This window comes from Oryctolagus cuniculus, chromosome 3, assembly GCF_964237555.1.
Source record: "Oryctolagus cuniculus chromosome 3, mOryCun1.1, whole genome shotgun sequence".
NCBI lineage: Eukaryota > Metazoa > Chordata > Mammalia > Lagomorpha > Leporidae > Oryctolagus > Oryctolagus cuniculus.
This window is the reverse complement of record NC_091434.1, coordinates 99,264,239-99,285,331: the sequence shown is the minus strand read 5'-3', so window position 1 is coordinate 99,285,331 and position 21,093 is coordinate 99,264,239. Positions and strand designations below refer to the sequence as shown.

Below are 21,093 nucleotides of genomic sequence, written 5' to 3'. Positions count from 1 at the left end.
TTATTTGGGCGGTACACAGGAAGTGAGGCAAGGAATCATGGGAAGCAGTACAGGGGATATGTTACCATGCTCGCTCCACTTTGCAGTGGCTTCACTGTACACTCAGTAGGTGCCGATTGATGTGGAAATAAGCTGCAGATCGACTCTTTGGAGAAAGCCTGAGGAAGTATGTGAAAGGGAGGGGAAGGAGGAAAGAGAAAGGGGAAGGGATTCATCTGCTTTGTTTCTTCCTGTCTCCTGCTTCCCTTTGGTTTAACTTCACCAGCCAGTCTTCACTTGCCTGCATCATGAGAACTCTGGCACTACCATTGGGAAAGCTAAATCTCATCAAGTAAAGTGGCATTTCATCTATACCTGGAAGTGATGAAAATAGCCAGAAGCACATCTACACTCATGCAGCCTGCAAGGGAGGCTTTGTATTATAGGAAGGTGGCTGATCATCCTCAGGACAGGAGACCATGTGGCCCGGTGGGAGCTGTCCATCTACAGGGTCTGTGGAGGTGAATGCAGTGTATGACAGCTTAAAGAACAGACTCTGAGGAGACACCTGGGACGTTGAAAATATGTCCAAGCTGTTCACCTTGCAGAATTAGATTAGCTTTTTATGTAATATAAATATACAACAGTATCAGCATAGAACAAATGTAGGGTGAGTAGAACCTATTTGATTTATTCTCGCAAGATGTTGGTTCAGAAATAAATGTGATATTTATTCATTTCTGGAAAAGGAAAGAATACTTCCTTCTAAAGAAAAAAAATACCACATTCCAGTGCCCAACATCACTAACAAAGTTTTACTTTTCTAAAAATATAGTTTGATTTGGTCATGTAATATGCTGAGAAATTTCACTGTTGAAACAATTTCAGATATTATTAACATCATTTATATTCATATGCATAAAACCCACATCTTATAATCATAGTATCATCTTCTTTGTTGACAGGGGCCATACTTTAGGCATTAATAAGATCAGGTATCCATTCAGCACTCTTTCCTAAATCATTTTGCCCAAATGAGAATTTATAAGTGAATTTTATCCTCCTTCATGAATGATTTTCCAGAATCAAAACCAGTTATGTGATAAAACTTAATTCCTTTAAACAGATTTTTGTTTCATGGTTCAAAAGGATAAAGACAATTTGAACCTATTTTCTGAAACAGCAATTAATCCAAAATAAAGAATGGTAGCTAATAACATATCTTATAAAATATGAGCTTTATCTTTTTTTCAACCACGCTAGTAATAAGGGGATGAGAGTGATTGGTCCCATGATTTGTTGCCTACATACATTCCCAATCTTCATAATGAAAAATACCATCAAGCAAAAGAGCATCTGGCCTTTGATATTTTCTTAATATACATTAAAAGACTATGGACCCCAAATATCCCATAAAGAAAAACAGCAAACTAAACCCAAAGGTTTAATCTAAATTAAAGGAGACTGTTATGTACAGAATACTGTCAGTTATTATTGGGAAATGATGAAAATGGACTAAGAGAGTAATAAGAATCAGAAGTGGACAAGACCTGGGATCAATTTTTAATGACTATACATTGCTCCAACAAAGAGGCTTTTATGTTTTATTGTCCAAAAGCAGTAACTCTTAAATAATTCTACTTAAAAATCAGTCATTCCTATTTTAAGTTTGCCCCAGAAGAGCTATGATACATACATTCTTAGATGTAAACCCATATTTAGTCAATTTTTAAAAGTTTATTTTTATAATGATGTACAATATGATCCATTGGCATCATGCACTTCATTAGCAGACTTTTCCTTGGTTTTATAGATTCAGAATCAGAAATATGTTTCCTATTAAAGGATTCTTTAATTTCAGGCTTCTTGAATAAAATCTTGAGAGTCTTCCAAATAAATTCTACAACTTTTCTGAACTACTGATTCCAGTGTTCAATGCTTGACTACAGAGAAATTTCCCTTCAATAATCCCACCTCCTAAAGTTGCTCTTCAGCTTAAGTGTGTCTGCTTCAGGTTTGTGGAAGCAAAATACTGTTTAGGTTCATGTTTACAGAGTCTTCCACATGCTTATCTTAGTTTTTTTCTTCTTAAAGTAATTGAGCTTTAATTTTACCTTGAGCTTTACTTTTTAACTTGAGCTTTAATTTTACCCAAATAACTTTCATTTTTCTGTCATATGTCTATGTTCACCCCAAATTATTATTTGCTTTGGGCCAAGAGATCAGTCCCTACTTAAAGTCAATATAAATAGAAGTAGTGTGCTTTAAGTGCTTACTGATTTCTCATTCTGTAAACAATCATTTTGAGATGTATGATGTATTTTTATTTATTAATGCATTGTAATAACCCAAATATTTTCCTTTGTAATTTTTTTGTAATGTGTAATGTTTGTGCAGTCTTTCCACAGTTCACAAATATTGTGAGAACACATTTCATTTTGGAAACTACTGTGATTGTAGCATAGCTGGTGTGGAGAATGGGGGAGGGAAGGGTATTGAGAAGGATGGCAGGAAGGGGATTATAAAGAGCAGCCTGCATACCTTACTGAGGGATTTGGGTATCATTCTGTCAGTAATAAGTTTTCCAAAAGAAATAGCATGAGGTTTATGTTTAGGGGGAAAAAAAGTCAAAATAGGGATAATGAATTGAAAAGCTTTTGACTGTCTACAGGGGAAAGAGCTAGAAGCATTCAGGTGAGATAAAACAAGAGCTGGAATGAGGTGAGGGTCACCAGGTGGAGAAGATAGAGCTGGTTTGAAATTAGGGCTTTTGTACTTTTTGTTTCTCTGTAGTAAGGGAAGGCAGGGAGAGAATTAAGAAATTTTCAGGTGAAATGGATAAAGGGATAATTAAACAAGAGCAGTTGTTAAAAGGGAGAAGTAGTGAAGAAGGTCATTATTTCACTGAGGTGTCTCTGCCACATTCCAATGCCAGTTAGATAGCAAGTACAGTTCTGGCACATCAGAGGGAGCTGGGAGCCAGCAGGACGATTGGGGAATCAGCATGTTACAGGTAATGGTGCAAGACCGAAACCCGCAAGAAGGAAGTAAGTGAAGAGAAATAACGAGGGCTTAGAACAGTAAGGAGTTACCAAGTTAGAGGAGTTACCAAGTTAGAGGAGTTACCAAGAGTTAGGAAGTAGGAAGAAAAAGATCAGTCAGTGGAAGAAACAGATAATGAATTAAAAAAAAATCAAAGAATTTGGAGAGAAAATGTCTCCACAGCTCAAGGACAAGTGTACATAATGGAGAAAGGTCAGCAGAAACTAGTTCAGAATTCAAGTATAAGAGTATAAAATGTTCATGGGAGATAAGCCATCAGATACTTTCTTGTCACTGACCTTAATGGTTAAGACATTTTATATTAGTCAAGGAAGGGAGTAAAAGCTAGACTGCAGCGGATTAAGAATGAATGGAACAGAGCACAAGTGAACAGGGATAGAAATGCAGACACCTGAAGAACCCGGCCACCATGGGATGGGAATTAGGTAGGATTGAGAAAGGGGAAGTTGTGGCATTGATGCTTGCTCCCCCCCCCCTTTTTTTTAAACAGGAATGATTTGAGCATGGCTACATCCTGCTAGAGATAATTTATTTGTGAGAAGGAGAAAGCACGGGTAAAGGGACAACTCCAGAAAGGAACAACAAGATTAGATCAAATTAGAAACAAAAACAAAACAACTTTGGGCAGAAGGATTATCTCTCTCTCTGAGGCAAAGACAGACATGCTTTGCGAGATATTTATGCACTCTGCAGCACTGAGACCAGGTAACTTTGACACTCTTAGAAGTCACTCACATGCCCAGGGAATAGAATAGGACATTAGACAGGTGAACCAGTGTCAGAGGCTGAGGTCCAGAACTTTGGCATCAGAAAAGAAAGTGAGAAATTGTAAATCCAGGTGAATTCTCATTCTTGGACCTGAAAACGGCATTGCTTTTGATGTGCATTTGTTCGAAATAGTATGGAAGGAGATGAGGTATTATGTTATGATCAAGAACTTGGAACTGGGAGTCAAGTATGAGTGAATTCCTATCTTAATACAAGCACTTACATAAGGCATTCTTCCCCTTGCTCCTTTAGTTCTTCCCATGCAATAGTTTCACAAGATTGTTGTAATATATAAATGAGAAATCAATATAATGCTTTCAGACAGCAAAATGCATAGGAAGTTATCACTAAAGTTTAGTGTTTTTCCATTTTGATTGCCCAGACTAGCTATGAAAGTGGGAAGAATTGTGAATGTTATAACACAAGGACTCTGTCATCTTTTTTTTTTTTTTCGGACAGGCAGAGTTAGACAGTGAGAGAGAAAGAGACAGAGGGAAAGGTCTTCCTTTTTCCGTTGGTTCACCCCTCAAGTGGCTGCTATGGCTGACGCGCTGCGCTGCGGACCCGAAGCCAGGAGCCAGGTGCTTCCTCCTGGTCTCCCATGCAGGTGCAGGGCCCAAGGACCTGGACTATCCTCCACTGCCTTCCTGGGCCACAGCAGAGAGCTGGACTGGAAGAGGAGCAACCAGGACAGAATCCAGCGCCCCTACCGGGACTAGAGCCCAGGGTGCCGGTGCCTCAGGCGGAGGATTAGCCTAGTGAGCCGTGGCGCCCATCAAGGATTCTGTCATCTTTGTGAAGCAGAAGAAAACCTTTTGGTGTGACTGACTTGTAAGAGCTAAAGCTTTGGGAGAGAGGTATCAAGAGGCAGGAGAGAAAGTGGAGCAAAAAACGCTTGCAAAAGACAGAATTTCAAGCAGGATCAGAGGCCCAGCAGAAGGATGTAACGTTGCTACTGTAAATAGTCTAAAGATACTTGAATTAGGGGATATGAGGAAGATTATAGAAAAAGGACAAATAGATGACAGAAGTATCATTGGAGGTAGGGGAGATTTAAGAGGCTGTTTGTTTAGGGTCTAGGCCTGGAAATGAAAAGAGGTGAAACCAGCAAGGGCTTGAAGGACTTGGGACCCTGAACGAAGTTGCTAACTTCCATAGTATCAGAAACAAACCTAACAACAGGGTGATAGTGAAAAGCTCAGAAAGTAGGATTTGTTAGATGGGAAGCTGAATGAAGATTGCTGAAGTGGAGAGAAGGTGAAGGAGTCAGGCCATGGAGTAAGTGTTCACGTGAGCGAGCACCAAGAGACTGCTGATTGTGGCGGGCAGAGGTGGGATTACCAAAAAGTCCAGCTACGTGCCAGGGTAATGGGATTATTTTGTGACGCTGGTGAGAACATTTAGAGATTGACATACCTAGATGATGGTAAGACTGTGAAAGTTTAGATTGCTGGCCGGCGCCGCGGCTCAGTAGACTAATCCTCTGCCTAGCGGCGCCGGCACACCGGGTTCTAGTCCCGGTCAGGGCGCCGGATTCTGTCCCGGTTGCCCCTCTTCCAGGCCAGCTCTCTGCTGTGGCCAGGGAGTGCAGTGGAGGATGGCCCAAATGCCTGGGCCCTGCACCCCATGGGAGACCAGGAGAAGCACCTGGCTCCTGCCTTCGGATAGGCGCGGTACGCGGGCCACAGCGTGCCGGCCGTGGTGGCCATTGGAGGGTGAACCAACGGCAAAGGAAGACCTTTCTGTCTCTCTCTGTCACTGTCCACTCTGCATGTCAAAAAAAAAAAAAAAGTTTAGATTGCTGTTTATCTGTAGGATGCCTCCAGTGCTAGAGCATACAGTGTGTATATGGGGTTATTAAAGAGTTAGTATTTTCTTTATGTCCAAACACAGAGTCAAGAAGATAGTATGGTTTATCACAGGGAACATAGTAGGCATGCAATAAATGTTTATTAAGTAATTCCGTGAAGTATCACATTCAATCTACATGTAAATCCATTAAACTGTTTATCATTTATTCAAATCACAAACTGAAGACTGCTTAACTGCTTAAAAAATGCAAATCTTAATTGCTGTAAAATTGAGAATTTTAAGACACCCAAACCTTCCTTCCAAAGCACAAAAGCTAGCTATATTTTGGTATTTTTCCTTCATTCATGAATCCAGCAAATATTCATTGAACGACTGTGTGCCAGGCACTGTTCCATACACTGGGAAAAAACAGTGGAGGGAAAGGCAAACAAGGCCCTAGCTCAGGGAGCTTAATTCTAGTGGGGGAAACACAGACAGTCAGCATACAAAAATATATATGTTAATTTCAGTTAGGAAGAGGGCTGCAGTGAAATCAAAATAAGTTGTGGGATTGAGAGCAACCAAAATTGCTGGAGTAGCGCTCTTTTATGTGAGACAGTTAAGGAAGATCTCTGACAAGGTGACATTAGCTGACAGCTGATGAGTAAGAAGGAGTCAGCCATGTGCAGATTGGGAGGTTTTCCAGGTAACCAGGTGGTGTCAAGGACCTAAGGCAAGATCACATTTAGCAGAGAAGGACAAAAACAAGATCAATATGTCCATCCTGGAGTCCAGTGAGAAAGTTATTGCTCTTCCCAAACCTCTATAGGTTGTAGTATGAGTAGGACCACTGTGTCAATTCAGTGTTCAAGGGCTGCACAGTGGTTAAGTGCAGACTTTACAGTGACACCGTGTGCTTTAAATTCTGGCCCTTCCTTTCTAGCTGTGTTATCTTGGAAAGATTTAACCAAGCGAGAGCCATTTGGGTATGCTTTCTTTTCTGTAACCTGGTAATCATAATAATATCTCGCTTATACAATAGTAAGAATCACATGCATTAATAGTTATAAGCACTTATGGAAATGCTTAATAATATATAAAAGGTACTTCTGCCATTAAATAATTCTACTTTTTCCTCTTACTATATTACATGGGAAGGATAAGCACTTTTGTTAAAGTGTAACAGTCTAATAATAAAAATAATTAAAAATAATGACATTTTTGTTGGTTCCGAGTATTCCAAAATGTAATTGCCTCTAACAGAAGGATGCTGCTTTAAATAGATCTTCATAATTAATCACTTGACAATGATCATCATGATTAGTGATCTTCAAAATAATGATCAGAGCATAGGGTAAACCAGTTAAAGTCAGAATATTTTTTAGGGGTCAGGAGACTCATTTTAATGGGTCAGTCATGAAGTTACTACTAAATAACAAAGAAAGCTATCACGATACATGTACATGGTTTACACAAAAGTAATAATTGAGTTACCAAAAACTGGGAACCTCACAATTTACCATAAGAGAAGAACCAGAATAGAATAGTCTATTTCTATTATAATGACATGGTTGCTATAAGACAACAGTTGCAAAAAGATAGTTTAACATTCTTTTTGTTCATTCATAATATCACATTTTAATGTAAATTCATACTATTAGAATATGAGCTAAAATATTGTAACTTTTGTATACTAAAAATTTAAGGTCTTCTATGGACAATGTCTTAAACTCATTAAATTAAACTGTAGAGACACCTAGAGTAGCTCAGACCACACGACAATAGTTGGAGTCTTTGGAATCCCACAGTTGTTTGAAAAATAGCACAGAAATTTCCCAAATGGGTAAACTTTTGTTTAATAATAGGAATTTGGAAAATGTAAAATTATATAAATATGATTCACTTGAATCAAAATAGAAAGAGGCAAACATAGATGATCTTTCTATTGATTATTCTGAATAATTACAAAGTAATACATTATAATTTTAAGCATGTATTACAAACTTTTGGGTCTAAATTAAACTCATTCAACAAAATTACAGAAATATGTATATAGTCTTAAAATGACTCAATAGGGAATTTTTAAACAAATAGTTGACACTCAAATATGTATTGAATTTGTTAACATGTTAATACCTGCTCAACTTTCTAGGTGACAGAGTAAAATTCTAAGTAGCTTTTATAAAGCCACACAGCTAAAACTATGAAATAGTTCCATTACACTATGATTTATCATTTCTAAATTTATCATCCTAAATTCTAAGTATGTGACTTAAACGCTTTTGTGTTATATTATTTAATAGCAATTACTTAATATTATTTAATAGAGTTTGAACTTTTATTTTTTATAATTATTGAAAACTCAAAATGTAAGCATTTGAAATATTCATTTTCCTTATTGTCTATAATTAATAAAATATTTTAAGGTATGCTGATACTTTTAGACAATTGAAATTATAAAGTCCAAAATGAAGATTCCTACAAATTAGGTTATCCCTGGGGAAAAATGTAGGCTTTCTTTCATAAATGTGTGTAGCTGCTCACTCAATAAACTCTTATTTTCTCTGAAATGCATCTCTAATGACTTTTTTTTCTTATTTCATTTTTGCTTCAGAAAACAGGGCACAAGCCAGAAAGTGTGGATTTATGTGGAGCACATATTGAATGGACCAAGGAAAAATCAAGTAGAAAGAATGTCTTTCAGGTAAGAATGCTACATATATTCAATTTTTATTATTACTTGTAAATCTGAACTCTCTTGAGTAATCAAAATAAGACGACCTTCTTGTGATGTGTTCACATACATGAACTAGTTGACTGAAGGTCATTATGAAAAGCTGACTCCTCCTCCGTAATGAATCTTCGGTTTGTGTTATTATTTTTCCCTGGTGACTGATTGCTATTTGAACACAAAATTGATGTTGTGTGTTGATTAACTTGACACATAAAATATTGAATTTTGTAATGTATTTGATAGTTGTTTGGGGTTCAAACTTGGAATGTGTGATTCAAATAGGTTTAGTGTAAAATTCTCATATATACACAAATTAAGATTCACTAATGATAAGCTATTCCTTGCCATTCCTGCCTTGCAATCAATAATTATATTTACTAGGATAATGTAGAGGAATGGAGAGAGTTGAACAGCTATAAAAATTGGGTTTTTCATATTGCATCCTCAAATTTTTTTTTAGAAAATAACAGTAACTAACAATTAGATTCATATCCTATTGATTGGGGAGAACCAGATGAAGTTCTTGAAACAAATCTAATATTTCACAGATGATATTGCCAAAATGATAAAACACAGCAAGACTTTTTTGCTGATAAGTTATAAAAATTTTTCTATCTTTGTTTGAAATTTAGTTTGCATTTATATTTCCAAAGTAGCCAGTATTTTTATAGGTATATTTTAGAATTTTTATGATTTAATAGCCAAATAAATCATATCATTATAAATTTTTAATTTAAATATCTTCTAAGAGCTTTTAGGATATTAGAGAAAAGTAAGCTCTGTTATTAAAGACTTGGTTAAAATGAATATATTGGGTCTTACGGAAGCATAGGTAGAAGAAATTTACTTCTTATTCTCTCAATGGGGAGAAAAAGCTGGTTTGTGTTTGGTGTGTATCTTTCAGGGCCAATTCAGATATATCCAAATAACTTCAGATGTTTGAGACTTAAACAGTTTTAAAATCATTTTCAACATTTTCTGAATATTTTATGTTTCTCATTTTATTTAAATATCAACTTTAACTTAAAAATATATAGTCCTTGTCTATATTCCTTGAAAACAGTGGTCTTTCTGCATTTTACTTGTTGAACATTATGATTAGTGGTGCATTAAGCCTGTGATTATAAGTTGAAAGTGTGTTGTTGCAAAATTTAAAGAGAAACAAAAAGGAAGGAGGGGTGAGGGAGGGAGGGAGGGAAGTATGGTTATCATCTTAGAATTGTGTTATGAAAAACATGAAAATTGTTCTCTTTATATTAATAAAATCCTTTTGAAAAGTCAGAGGGTATATACAGTTGTTTGTCAACCACAATAAAATTTAAAAAAGAAAAGAGAGAGGAAGGAAGGGTATGAGAGAGTTGATTAATCAAAACGCAAACATTTGGAAATTAATAGTCTAAAGTCAAAAGTGATTAACATGTGGCTTTACAGAATCAAGAAGGAGTAATAAGTTTTGTTTTAAAGTGAGGAACTGTGGAGTAGTGATAGATACCTTTTTTCCAACTTTTTATCTTTTGTTATTCTTCCATAAATAACAAAATTTAGAGGTTGTAATGCTGATCTGTATGATCAATGATCAATACTTCAATGATCAACATGACTAGTTTTGAACTAAACTCGTAAGCTAAGTGCTATAACCTTACTATGTATTGTGAGTTTAGTATTCCAATCACCAAAGTTATGAAAGAAATATATTACGTTTGACACAGACATAATACTTGGACAACAGATACTCTTGGGAATTAACCCAGTCCTTTCAGTTTCTTCTGTTAACCCCATGAAAAGTTCATTAGATGACAAATGAGGTTGGCGGTCAAGTATATGGAATGAATGATGTAAATAAGGAAGGAAAATATTTATGTGTTACTATATAATATACATATATGCACAATTATATCACTCGTATTTCTATGTACGGCATCCTAATTTTTTTCTGATTATGAATAACCATCTCCTGTTCTAATTTTCCACTTTTTCTTTCATTATATCTGAATATAGGTACTTCCTAAATCATTAAAAACTCTTCTTATTTTGCTAAATATTTGCTTATTTTTGAAGTTCATTGAAAACCGTTTGTCAGTTAATTTTGTTCGTAATGTAACCAAACAGTTCAAGGGGCCTTGATGTTCTTACATATATTGCTTTGTCTCGTGTACATTAGACAAACAAGAGATGATTATAAGCATATTGTGAATAACAAAAAGTTTCATTTTCTGCTTCTTTCTTTGTATGTGAACCTCTTAGTTTTCCCATCATGCTGAAATCTTTTCATTACCTCAATACATGAGCTTAGGTAACGTTTACTAATGTGTGTCCAAAGACAGACTATAAGCCTTTTGTGAAGAACAATATAAATAGCTTTTACAGTTCTGTTAACGAAAAAGCATCGGGAAGGATTTGCCAGAGAGCTAAATCTAGATGACTTGCATCAATATTTGATTAGATACATTAGCTGGTCTAACTCTCAAATGATCAGAATAAACATGATTATATCTCAAAAACATGGTATTAAGGCATTGTTGGATGTGTGAGTGTGTGTGTGCAAGGGTTTCATTACCTACAGAATAATGAAGTGTTTCTTCCTGACTGAAAGACCGTCATAGCTTCAGCTGATGTGCTACATCAGAAATAGCTTTAGAATTCCAAGTTTGAATTAGGCTTGGTGTTCAATCTCAGTCTATGAATTATAGATTACAGATAGCAAATGACTATTGAGATTTTTTGGTTCAAGAAAAATCAAAGAAGAGCAAAATTAGAAATAATTTAAAATTTGAAATCTGTCTTTAAAAGGTTGATGGATTAGCAATTATATGCCACATAATTACAATGTCTGCAGAGAAGTCATACGTAAAATGAATAGGAAAACAAACAAAAAATTGTGTGTATATATAAACGCTTCACGTCTCTGAAGCACACATTTGTGGCACACACAAAAATGGAAAGATTTCATTTGTTTGTACTTGCTATCTGTACATTTGTGTTGTTCATTTTCTTTGTATTGCAAGCCAAGTTTCCTTGGTAGTCAAAATCCTATCAAACCCTTGATGTGGATTCAGTCTTATTTGATTGGTACATTGTAGCATAACAGTGACAACATTAATTAAATATTAAGGTTTAGTATTCACCAACACAGTAAATCAGGGTGATACTCACTTGCTGATTAAGAATGTCTGCCTGTTTTATATCAGAGCCATCTTTGGTCTAATTGGTGCTTCTTAATAATGTTATATATATTTTTTAAAATATTGTTAAAAACTTTTACAATAAAGTATATGTAGATACATCATAATATGTGTTAAAATACATATGTATGCGGACATATGTTTATATAATTTGCATGTGTGTATGATAAACATACATGCAATAGCTTGACCTTAGGAACGAGAGAACGTTTCCAGACATACACAAATTTGGAAGGATACATTGTAAAAGGTCATACAAATTCTAAAATAAATTAGTCATGTTCATTGCAATAATTTTTGTTTAATTTTACTAGAACTGTCAAGAACCATCACAGGGCTGAGGTAGCTTAAGAAAACGCTTAGCAACCGAATGATTTGTAATGAACTGTGATACAAGTTTTCTTAGTTAACCTAAGAGCAACACTAAGTCTTCATCAGGGAAAGAGTGAATAAAAAGATTTATGTTCAAATCACATGTTTTAAACATTCCTGCTAAGTGCTAGTTTGCTCTTTGGTGTTTAGCCTGAAATTTAAAGCACGAAGGATTAAAAGGATTACAACATAATCTTAAATAATCCTAAATGTCATTTACAGAGAGATAGTTGTAATAACTAAATAAAACCATGTTAAAGGATGGCAGTATTGTCAGACAGCATCCACAATATTCGCAGTACCACTGCCACCTTCTTCTCTCCATGCTTTGCGTACACCAGGCATTTACAAAGTTTTTTGGTAGGAAGTTCAACTGGGAAAATGGCTGCAAAGCAGTTTAAGATCCAAAGTAACTTTTTTTTTTTTTTTTTGCTTTTAATATCTTCTTGTTTCAGAATTGAAGAAAGATTTTTTTCACTTAGGTTTCCATGCTTCCTTGAAAGGTAAATCTCTCAGAATCACATTTATTTTTTAAATTTAGGAAAACAGAGTTCATGACATACCCATCAAATGGACAGCCAATACATCTCTCAGACACCTCAAACTCCATGGAGATACCCTTCTTATCAAATATATGAGAGTCCCAAAGCATTATAATTAATTCTATGCTATTTAATTAAGCACTTAAATGTTCTTAACTTCTGTCATATAAGTAAGTTTATTTTTTTAAGATTTATTTATTTATTTGAGAGGCAAAGTTACAAAGAGATGGAGAGACAGAGAGGTCTTAACATCCACTGGTTCACTTCTCAAATGGCTGCAATGGGCAGAGCTGGGCGAATCCAAGCCAGGAACTCAGAGCTTCTTCTGAGTTTCTGACGTGGGTGTAGGGGCCCAAGCACTTGGGTCATCCTCTTTTGGTTTCCCAGATGCGTTAGCAGGGAGTTGGATCAGAAGTGGAGCAGCCTAGGCTGGAACTAGTACCCATATGGGATGCCAGCACTGCAGGTGGAGGCTTAACCTACTACGCCACAGTGCTGGCCACCATATATGTCAGTTTCTGCCCGAAGTACAAAGATAGAAACTAAATCCCCTACTGCCTTATATCTAGGAAATCAGAGAACTGGTCACTTTTTAGCTTCTTAAATTGTTACTGCTAAGGCTGGAGTTGTGGTAACTATATGTACACCTATAACTTAAATATATAATACACAATATTTAATATAAATAATTTTCATAAAAATTTTTTAGAAAACTGTGTCCTTGATATAGGCCCTAATCTTCAAGATTCCAGAATGTCAATAAGAGATAAAGAATAAGAAGATTCTGTTTTCTTTGTCCTTTTCATTACATAGCATGAGACAGGAGATAATTCTTCATTTAAATAATGAAATCATTTATACTCTAAAGGTTTACCTTTTCCTGGAGCCAGAAATGACTAGGCCTTCAGTTTTTCTTACTTTCTTTTAAAAGAAATAAAAAAATACTGATGAGAATGCATTGGTGTCTTCTATAGATTACAGATTTTAAGCAGGATAGTCTACCAATTAATTATGGCTGATTAAAATATATTAATCATACACTTGCAATGCAGAAAAAAAATAAGTGATTCAGGAAGATTAAAATCTGTTCTCCTCCTCCCATTACCAGCTTATAACTTCAAAATATAGCACAGCTGAATTTCCTGGACTTGAGGTTCACTTTTCCTGTTTGAAAATATGGGCCAGGCATTTGGTCTAGCAATAGGGATGCCAGTTAGGACACCACATCCCATATTGCAGAGCCTGGGTTTGAGTCCAGAATCCATTTCCAGTTCCACTGGGATATAGCAGTGATGGCTTTAATGGTTGGGTCCCTGCCACCCATGTGGGATCTTTGGATTAAGTCCCTGACTGCTGGATTTGGCCTGGCCCAGCCCTGGCTGTGGTGATCATTTGGGGAGAAGAGTGGTGGGTTGGGGATCTCTGAGTGTCTCTCTGTCTCTCTTGCTTTCTTGTCTTTCTGTTTCAAACAAATAGAATAAACAGATGAACATCTTAAAAATACATGTGTATTGAGACAGATCCTATCCCTAAATGTCAAAGAGGCTTCAGAATAGATTTATCATTACTCACATTGCTTTTCTGACTTTGGATGGAGTCTTCTGCCTATGATGGTTATTAAATATATTCATGTAATATTTTCCATGGATATGCACTACATTTAAACATAATTTGATTGCTCTTCCTGATATGAATATGTCTCAGCTTAAAACGTTTTAAGTAATACTAAAGTTTATTAATGTAAAGATAATTTAATAACATCTTGGAAAATGCCAATTTAAGCCAAAAGGAGAACTGCTAGTATCTTGTTTTTATCCATATCCTTGTGCTAAAAGTGGCAGTTTAAAATAAATCTGAGCTTCTACCAATTTTCCCTTTCATTTTTCAATGCTTATAGTCAAACTAAATGCAAAGAGATGTTTCTTCACTTTTGTATGTGCATTAGGTTTCTAGTAAAGCTGGTTACACTTTGGAGAATTACAGCATTTTAAAAGGCATAACATTAAAAATAAACCAGAGTCGGAGAAATATTAATGCCTAATACAGTGTTTTTGCTTCGTAAATTGTCCCCAGTCATTTTATCTACCTATTAGATATTCCTCCATCATTCAGAAGGTATGGCAGGAAGAGCCCATGAGCCTAGGGAAGTGTGTTCCAGTTTTGGTATGTCAGTTGTAACTTCATGTAGAATCAGGACAGGGTCTTTCCTTGATTAACTAACTTCCTTAGTTTGTCACAAAAAGGAATAACATAACAGGCCTTCCTACACCTACCTCATATCTGTGCTACTGTTCAAATGAAGTAATCCCATGTTTGATGTATTTTGAAAACAACTACAAAAAAACACTGCAAAGGAATGATTTTCATTTAATGAAACAGGGTATCATCATTCATCAACCAACCACATCATCACACAGTTTTTTTAAGAGAAATTCCAGATATGAATTTCAGAAAAATTGAGATGAGGCAGCCATCTATAAAATGCAGCTCAAAATTTCTGACCTAACTCTCCCTGTTCAACTGCCTTCTGAACTTAACCAATACACTAACAGTTAATATAACGTGAAAATCTTTTCTTTTGCTTTGTATCAAAAATTGTGTGTCCTCAAACCTTACTTACATTATTTTTAATATTTTAATGTAAATTGTACCATTAATGTAACATCTAATCAATAAATAAATTAATTAATGCCAGCCATGTTAATACTTTTGGAAAAGCATTTTGTCTAATAGTGCTTGCAGAAGGTATCTTAGAGACAAATGCAGCAACTATGAAAGATTGGCAGTGCTGACACTGTTTCCCTGTAGAGATATATGGACCATACTTTTTTTTCTTGTTGAAGGAAAGGAGATACTATTTTTAATGATTTCAGCCCCATTTTTGTCTTTGAGATTACACAGAAGTTTCATAAAGGAAAGATATAATTTTAAATTTGGGGCTTTGATTTAGATGTATGAATGTCAGGGATGTATAATATCAACTACAAAAAAAACTTGAGGGCAAAAATAAAATGATTCCAAGAATGTATGATAGCTGAACATCATACTAACTTTGACAAAAAGAGAAAGAGGAACAAGGAATTGCTGGGAGGCCTGCTTGTCAGATGAAGAACATGACTGTTGGGCTCCTACCACACGACTTGGAACCACTGGCTTTTTGTAGGTCTACGTTTTGAGAAATACTAGAGCTCCTTATTTTTTTTTTTTTTTCGAGGATAATCTGGAATCTAGCATTAAGGTGTATACATTAACTATATTATTCAGCAAAACATTACCAGATCTTTCATTTCCTGGGTTATTCTGTGAAGACTGCTGGTATAAGCCTTAGACTCTGAGCATATGTTTTTATTTGTGCAGCTTCATTATTCCACTAGAGTACCTTACTGAACCCATTTCTCTCTGAACTATCATCAAAATAGATACAATGAAGTGACAGTAAAGACTGACAGTAGTTCTATTAGTAAATCCTAATCTCTAATTGGTCAAGGGAATAAAGATTTTAAGTTTAAAAAAATAAAATCAATCAAAATTAAAAAATGAAAAGAAATGTCAGTTTCACTTCTTGGTCTCTAATGTTATAGCAGATGAATGGATGTGTGTAATCAAATGAGTTTGGATCACAGGTTAGCTCATCTCACATTGCTTTTTGGAACAACGAGCTTTATGTGCTCCAAAATATGAGTTGTGCATTTACAGTCAAATCTGGGTTTTAGCTTGACACTAGGCTGGATACAGCATGCTTTCCTTCATTTGCTGATAGCATACTGTGAATCACTTCCCTCCTGGAACATACCGTGCTTCTTGAAGCTTTGGTAGTAAGTTTGATGGTCACTGTGCCGTCCCTGGGCTCCTATGGCTAACAGTAGCTTCCCCATGTTCACATGACCAGGATGAGGCAACTGAACCATGTGGGGATCAAACCAAGACTGCAAGCCATGCAAACTATCCAACCTGAGCCAAATAAGCCACTGTCACCTAGGGATTTCATGAAATTGAAATAGAATCATCGGGTATTATTTTTTTTTTTTCAGTACAGAAAACATTATGTGGATGGTGGCAAGACAGCACTCAAACCAACACTCGTATCTGCGTCAAATTTCTTATTTTATATTTTTTTCAAAGAGAGCAGCCATGTTTCATACCACATATGACTTGTTTTAAATAGCAAGCAAGCCTACTCCAGAGAAAGGAAGGACTTAATCTCTAATGATAGCACATAATAAATGGGCCCAGTAATGGTATCACATTTTATAGCTTGTCCATAAGGGTGACACAGGAAGGAATAAAATTGGGTGGTTTTGGACAGCATAGGATCACTGGCAGATAAATAGCCAAAGCCATTCTGATTTTAGAAATATAAGGCTGATTCGGAAAGGAAGAGAAAAATGCATCTATACGTGTATATTTACAGTGTTTGTATACCACAAGCCACTGAGGAGGAAAATCTGAGTAGTGGTAGGCAAACCTCTGCAACCTCAGAGCAGTGTTTAAAGCAGTAAAAGAAAATGACTAAGCAAGCAGCCATAAACAAAGACTTGAAATAAATTTTAAAAAATACAATATTGAGTTTAAGAGGAAAGAAAAATGTCAACAGATTCATACAGAACTGAGAGGCCACTTGTAGAATTTATGCAGAGTCTGTCTATAAAATAGTTAAAAGTATTACTAAGCATTGATTTGAAAATATTTCAAAGCAAGGATATAAAATGCTGCAGTACAGTTAAGGATTGGTGGTATTTGAAGAGGGGAGGAGGTTCCTCTTTTATTTTAACAAAACAGGTTATTGAGAGATGGCCTAAGTGAAAGAATGCGATGAAATGGCTGATATTGGGGGTGGAGGAGGTGAATCAGGAAGGAAGTTGTTGGAACTCTGTTCAGTTGACAGATCTATATGAAGTGAGCTGACCAAGGAAGGGACATTTATATGGAAGATTTAGAGTTGAAATCAATTTGTGTGAGACTGCTAGAATTTCTTCTAGTGCTATAAATGAAATGTTAGGTAAATTTAAGGTCCAGGAATAGTCCTCTCTAAAAAGAAATAAATGCCCCTAACAGTCTTATGTTTTGGGTGAACATGTGCAAAACAAGATTTACAGTGGCAAAGTTAACAAAATACTGAAATGGCTCAGAAAGAAAAAGAAGCACTGATCCTGAGAATTACCTTCCCAGGTAACTTAGAAAGACATTGGCAGTGTTTGGTTTTGCAGTTGAATTTTAGGAGTGTTTCATTTTGAAATTCCCACACCTATGAGAAAGTAAAAAGCAAGCTTCTGATATTTGAGATCTGTAACGGATTTGAAATCAATTCATGGAAAGGGAATGTATACACAACTCTTTAAATGTGAAGGATGTACTGATGAAGGTGGCAGAGAATTATATGAAACCCTTCTCTTTTGACAGTTATACTGGAACATTTACAACTGCAGATGTTATTTGTCTATCAGAAAGGAAGATGTTTGTTTCAAGCCACAGTCATTTTCTCTCACAGCATTAAAATGAAATTCACCAGCAATTTAATTTTTAATGCATATGAAAATTAAAATTGGGGGACCCAAATATTAGAACACAAATGGACCTCACAAAATATAAGTGGTGATATAAAAATGGCTGGCCTTGTTACAAACACATTTATCCTTTTGCTAAAGTAGGATTGTTCTATTATTAACATAGGAAATCTTAAATGAACTGCACAAAATGCTGCATTATTCATAGAAGCATTGCTGCCATCTGGTGGCTCTTTGGCGCTTCAGCACTGACTTTGCTGATTGGATTTGACTGGGTTCTGTGGTCAGACGTTCAAAGGGCTTTATGTGGTGAACTACGAATATCACCATCTTCTGACCCTGGGTTGCATTAATCCAGGCAGCCATTTCTCCATGTCTTGTTGCAGGGAAGAAGATTCGGGGAGGCAGTAAGATACTCAGGTCTATCTTTGTCCTGAATGTGAAAGTATATTTCATGTGGCTCATCAAAGGAAGTTACTCTTGGCTGTTGTTAGTTGATGAATTTTATTGACACTCATTTCTGTTGGCATATAAATAAGTATGTACTCAAGTATTAAGAAGATTTATTGAATCTAAATATATGCTATTTTGCTTAAATATGAATCTACATGAGATGCTGTAATCCTTCATTTGGATCCAAACATGAATTTTTTAAGTTATCATTCACTGAGTTTGATTTTGAAACTCATATAATTTACACTGTTGAAAAAGAAAAAATATAGGGGCCAGCTCTGTGGTATAGCAGGTTAAGCTAGTGCCTGCAATGCTGTCATCCCATTTGAGTGCCAGTTCAATTCTTGGCTGTTCCACTTCTGATCTAGCTCCCTGCTAATGTGCCTGGAAATGCAGCGGAAGATGACCAAAGTTCCTGGGCCCCTGAATACACGTGGGAAACCCAGAAGAAGCTCCTGCCTCCTGGCTTTGGTCTGTCCCAGCCTGGGCAAATTGTAACTGTGTGGGGAGTTAGCCAGCGGATGAAAAAATCTGTCACTCTCTCTGTCTCTGTCTCTCCCTCTCTCTCTCTGTAACTCTGTATTTTAAATAAAATAAATATTTTTAAAAAATAGAAAAAGAGCCAGAGCTGTGGTGTAACTGGTAAAGCTGCCAGTTCGAGTCCCAGCTGCTCCACTTCTGATTCAGCTCTCTGCTATGGCCTGGTAAAGTAGTAGAAGATGGCCCAAGTCCTTGGGCCCCTGCACCCACGTGGGAAACCCAGTGGAAGCTCCTGGCTCCTGGCTTGGGATTGGTACAGCTCTGGTCATTGCGGCTGTTTAAAGAGTGTACCAGTGGATGGAAGACTTTCTCTCTCTCTCTCTCTCTTGCTCTTTCAAATAAATAAATAGATCTTTTAAAAAAATAGAAAAATACATAGAGCTACATAAAAATCAAGGATTCCTCCTGCTCAATTATTATAGTACAAAATTGGATTGATTGTTAATGACTCAGAAACTTAACAAATTTCCTTTATGGGTTTACAAATTAAATGGAAAGTATTATTTAGTTTATATTCCACTTTTTTAAAAAAATTGAATTACAATACACTTTAAGAAGTTTTGATGATTCTCATGCATCAATGAATTCATTAACTGAGTCTTAATCAGGACCAATTAAGTTATTTTTACAATTTCAGTATGTTTTAAATTCCTAATAATTATAGAATGGTTCACTTTACATAGGAAAAATTCTGGCACTTAAGATAGATATTTATGTGTCACAAATCTTTCAAAATTATAAGAGAAAATGAGTTAAAATGCTGCATAAGGAAAGTCTGAATTCCAGTCTGAATTCCCAGGGATAATGTTTAATAGTTAATAACTAGATTCTAGTGATTTAGAGTAGAAGTCAGATAAAAAACAGCTATTGCTCTAAATATAGAGAATTGTGATAGTGAACGAATAGTATCCTTCAGAAGAAAACTTGAAATGCCTATACCTAAAATAAGATTTTGAATTTTATTTTAAAATTCTTTAATAAAATTTTCACTCTGTGAATACATACTTGATATTACCTTTGTTACTAACCACATTTGCCACTTACCAGGCTTCCTTCCTCAAAACATTTAATCTGGCTCATGGAAGAGTATTGCTCATCTTCCCTGGGAAGTTGATTCAACTCTCGACCCCTGGAACATTCTCCATTCTACCCATATTTAGGAAGATGGCATGAACAACAACAATAATAAACCTTGCAAAGAAAGTAAAATCAATACTGATTATGTCCCTATCTCTTCCAGCTAGAAGTATAAAATTTCAAGTAAATTATTCTCCTAATAGACTTGGATGCAATCTTCGGGTAGTTTCTCATGGCTCCATAATAGAGATAATAAACCTTGCAGCTATGTTCAGGAGGCTTAAGGTTCTAGTCATAAGTTGCTAATGTTTGTTTCAATAACATTTGCTTTTTGGCAGCTTTTACAGCTACTTAACACTAAATTCCCATTTAGTCAAGAGGATCATTCATATACTCTAATGAATGATGTCACCTTAAATCCTTTAGAATGTAATTGCTGGATGTTCCATTTTATAGCAGGGCATTTGATGGTGTATTTGTTTATGCTAAATTTTATGACAGTGACAGCTGTATCTCAGTAGAGGAACGATCCTTTTCTTTCATAGGAAGATAGTTTTGTATTCTTTGAAGTAAGTAATTTTGTCATGTATATCCTTAAGCTTAGGCTGAAAGCAAAATTTGAGAGGATAAATTGTGTTGCAATGAAATTATTTGTGAAGTATCTCAGAAAGGATAAATTAAGAATAAGCAAGAGTGAAACAGGGAAGAAAAGCCAATGCAAAGACTTTTAATACTTGGTCACAATGTAGCTGGGGTGCTCATCAGAATTTTCTAGCGAAGTATTGATAGAACAAAGCAGTTGTCCATCAGCATTCAACTCTTTTGGTTTATGGTTCCCTTTGGGATGCATAATGTCTTTAAATCTTGATTTTCAGTCTGTGCATGGGTTGGAGTGCCTAGAATGCTCTTTCAGGGGTCTACTCCATAGAACCACAGAATATCCACAGCAGAAATTGAGAAGTATGTGGGATATGCTTGAGACAAGATGCAGTCAGTTCAAAAGAAAGGGAAGTGGCATCCATATAGAACTGTTTACTCCAGTTACATCTGTAGCCATGAACATAAGAGGGTGGGAGGCAGGACACAAC

At 35.8% G+C, this 21,093-nt stretch overlaps 1 protein-coding gene across 2 annotated transcripts in view; it reads left to right on the top strand.

The window, feature by feature from the left end:
- Positions 1 to 21,093, top strand: part of ARHGAP15 (Rho GTPase activating protein 15) — a 662,169-nt gene that overhangs the window by 118,117 nt on the left and 522,959 nt on the right. For both annotated transcript variants that reach the window (XM_017342824.3, XM_051849585.2), the window contains exon 6: positions 8,216 to 8,305. In XM_017342824.3, coding sequence (XP_017198313.1) covers positions 8,216 to 8,305 — 90 coding nt within the window. The remainder of the gene's footprint in view (positions 1 to 8,215; positions 8,306 to 21,093) is intronic.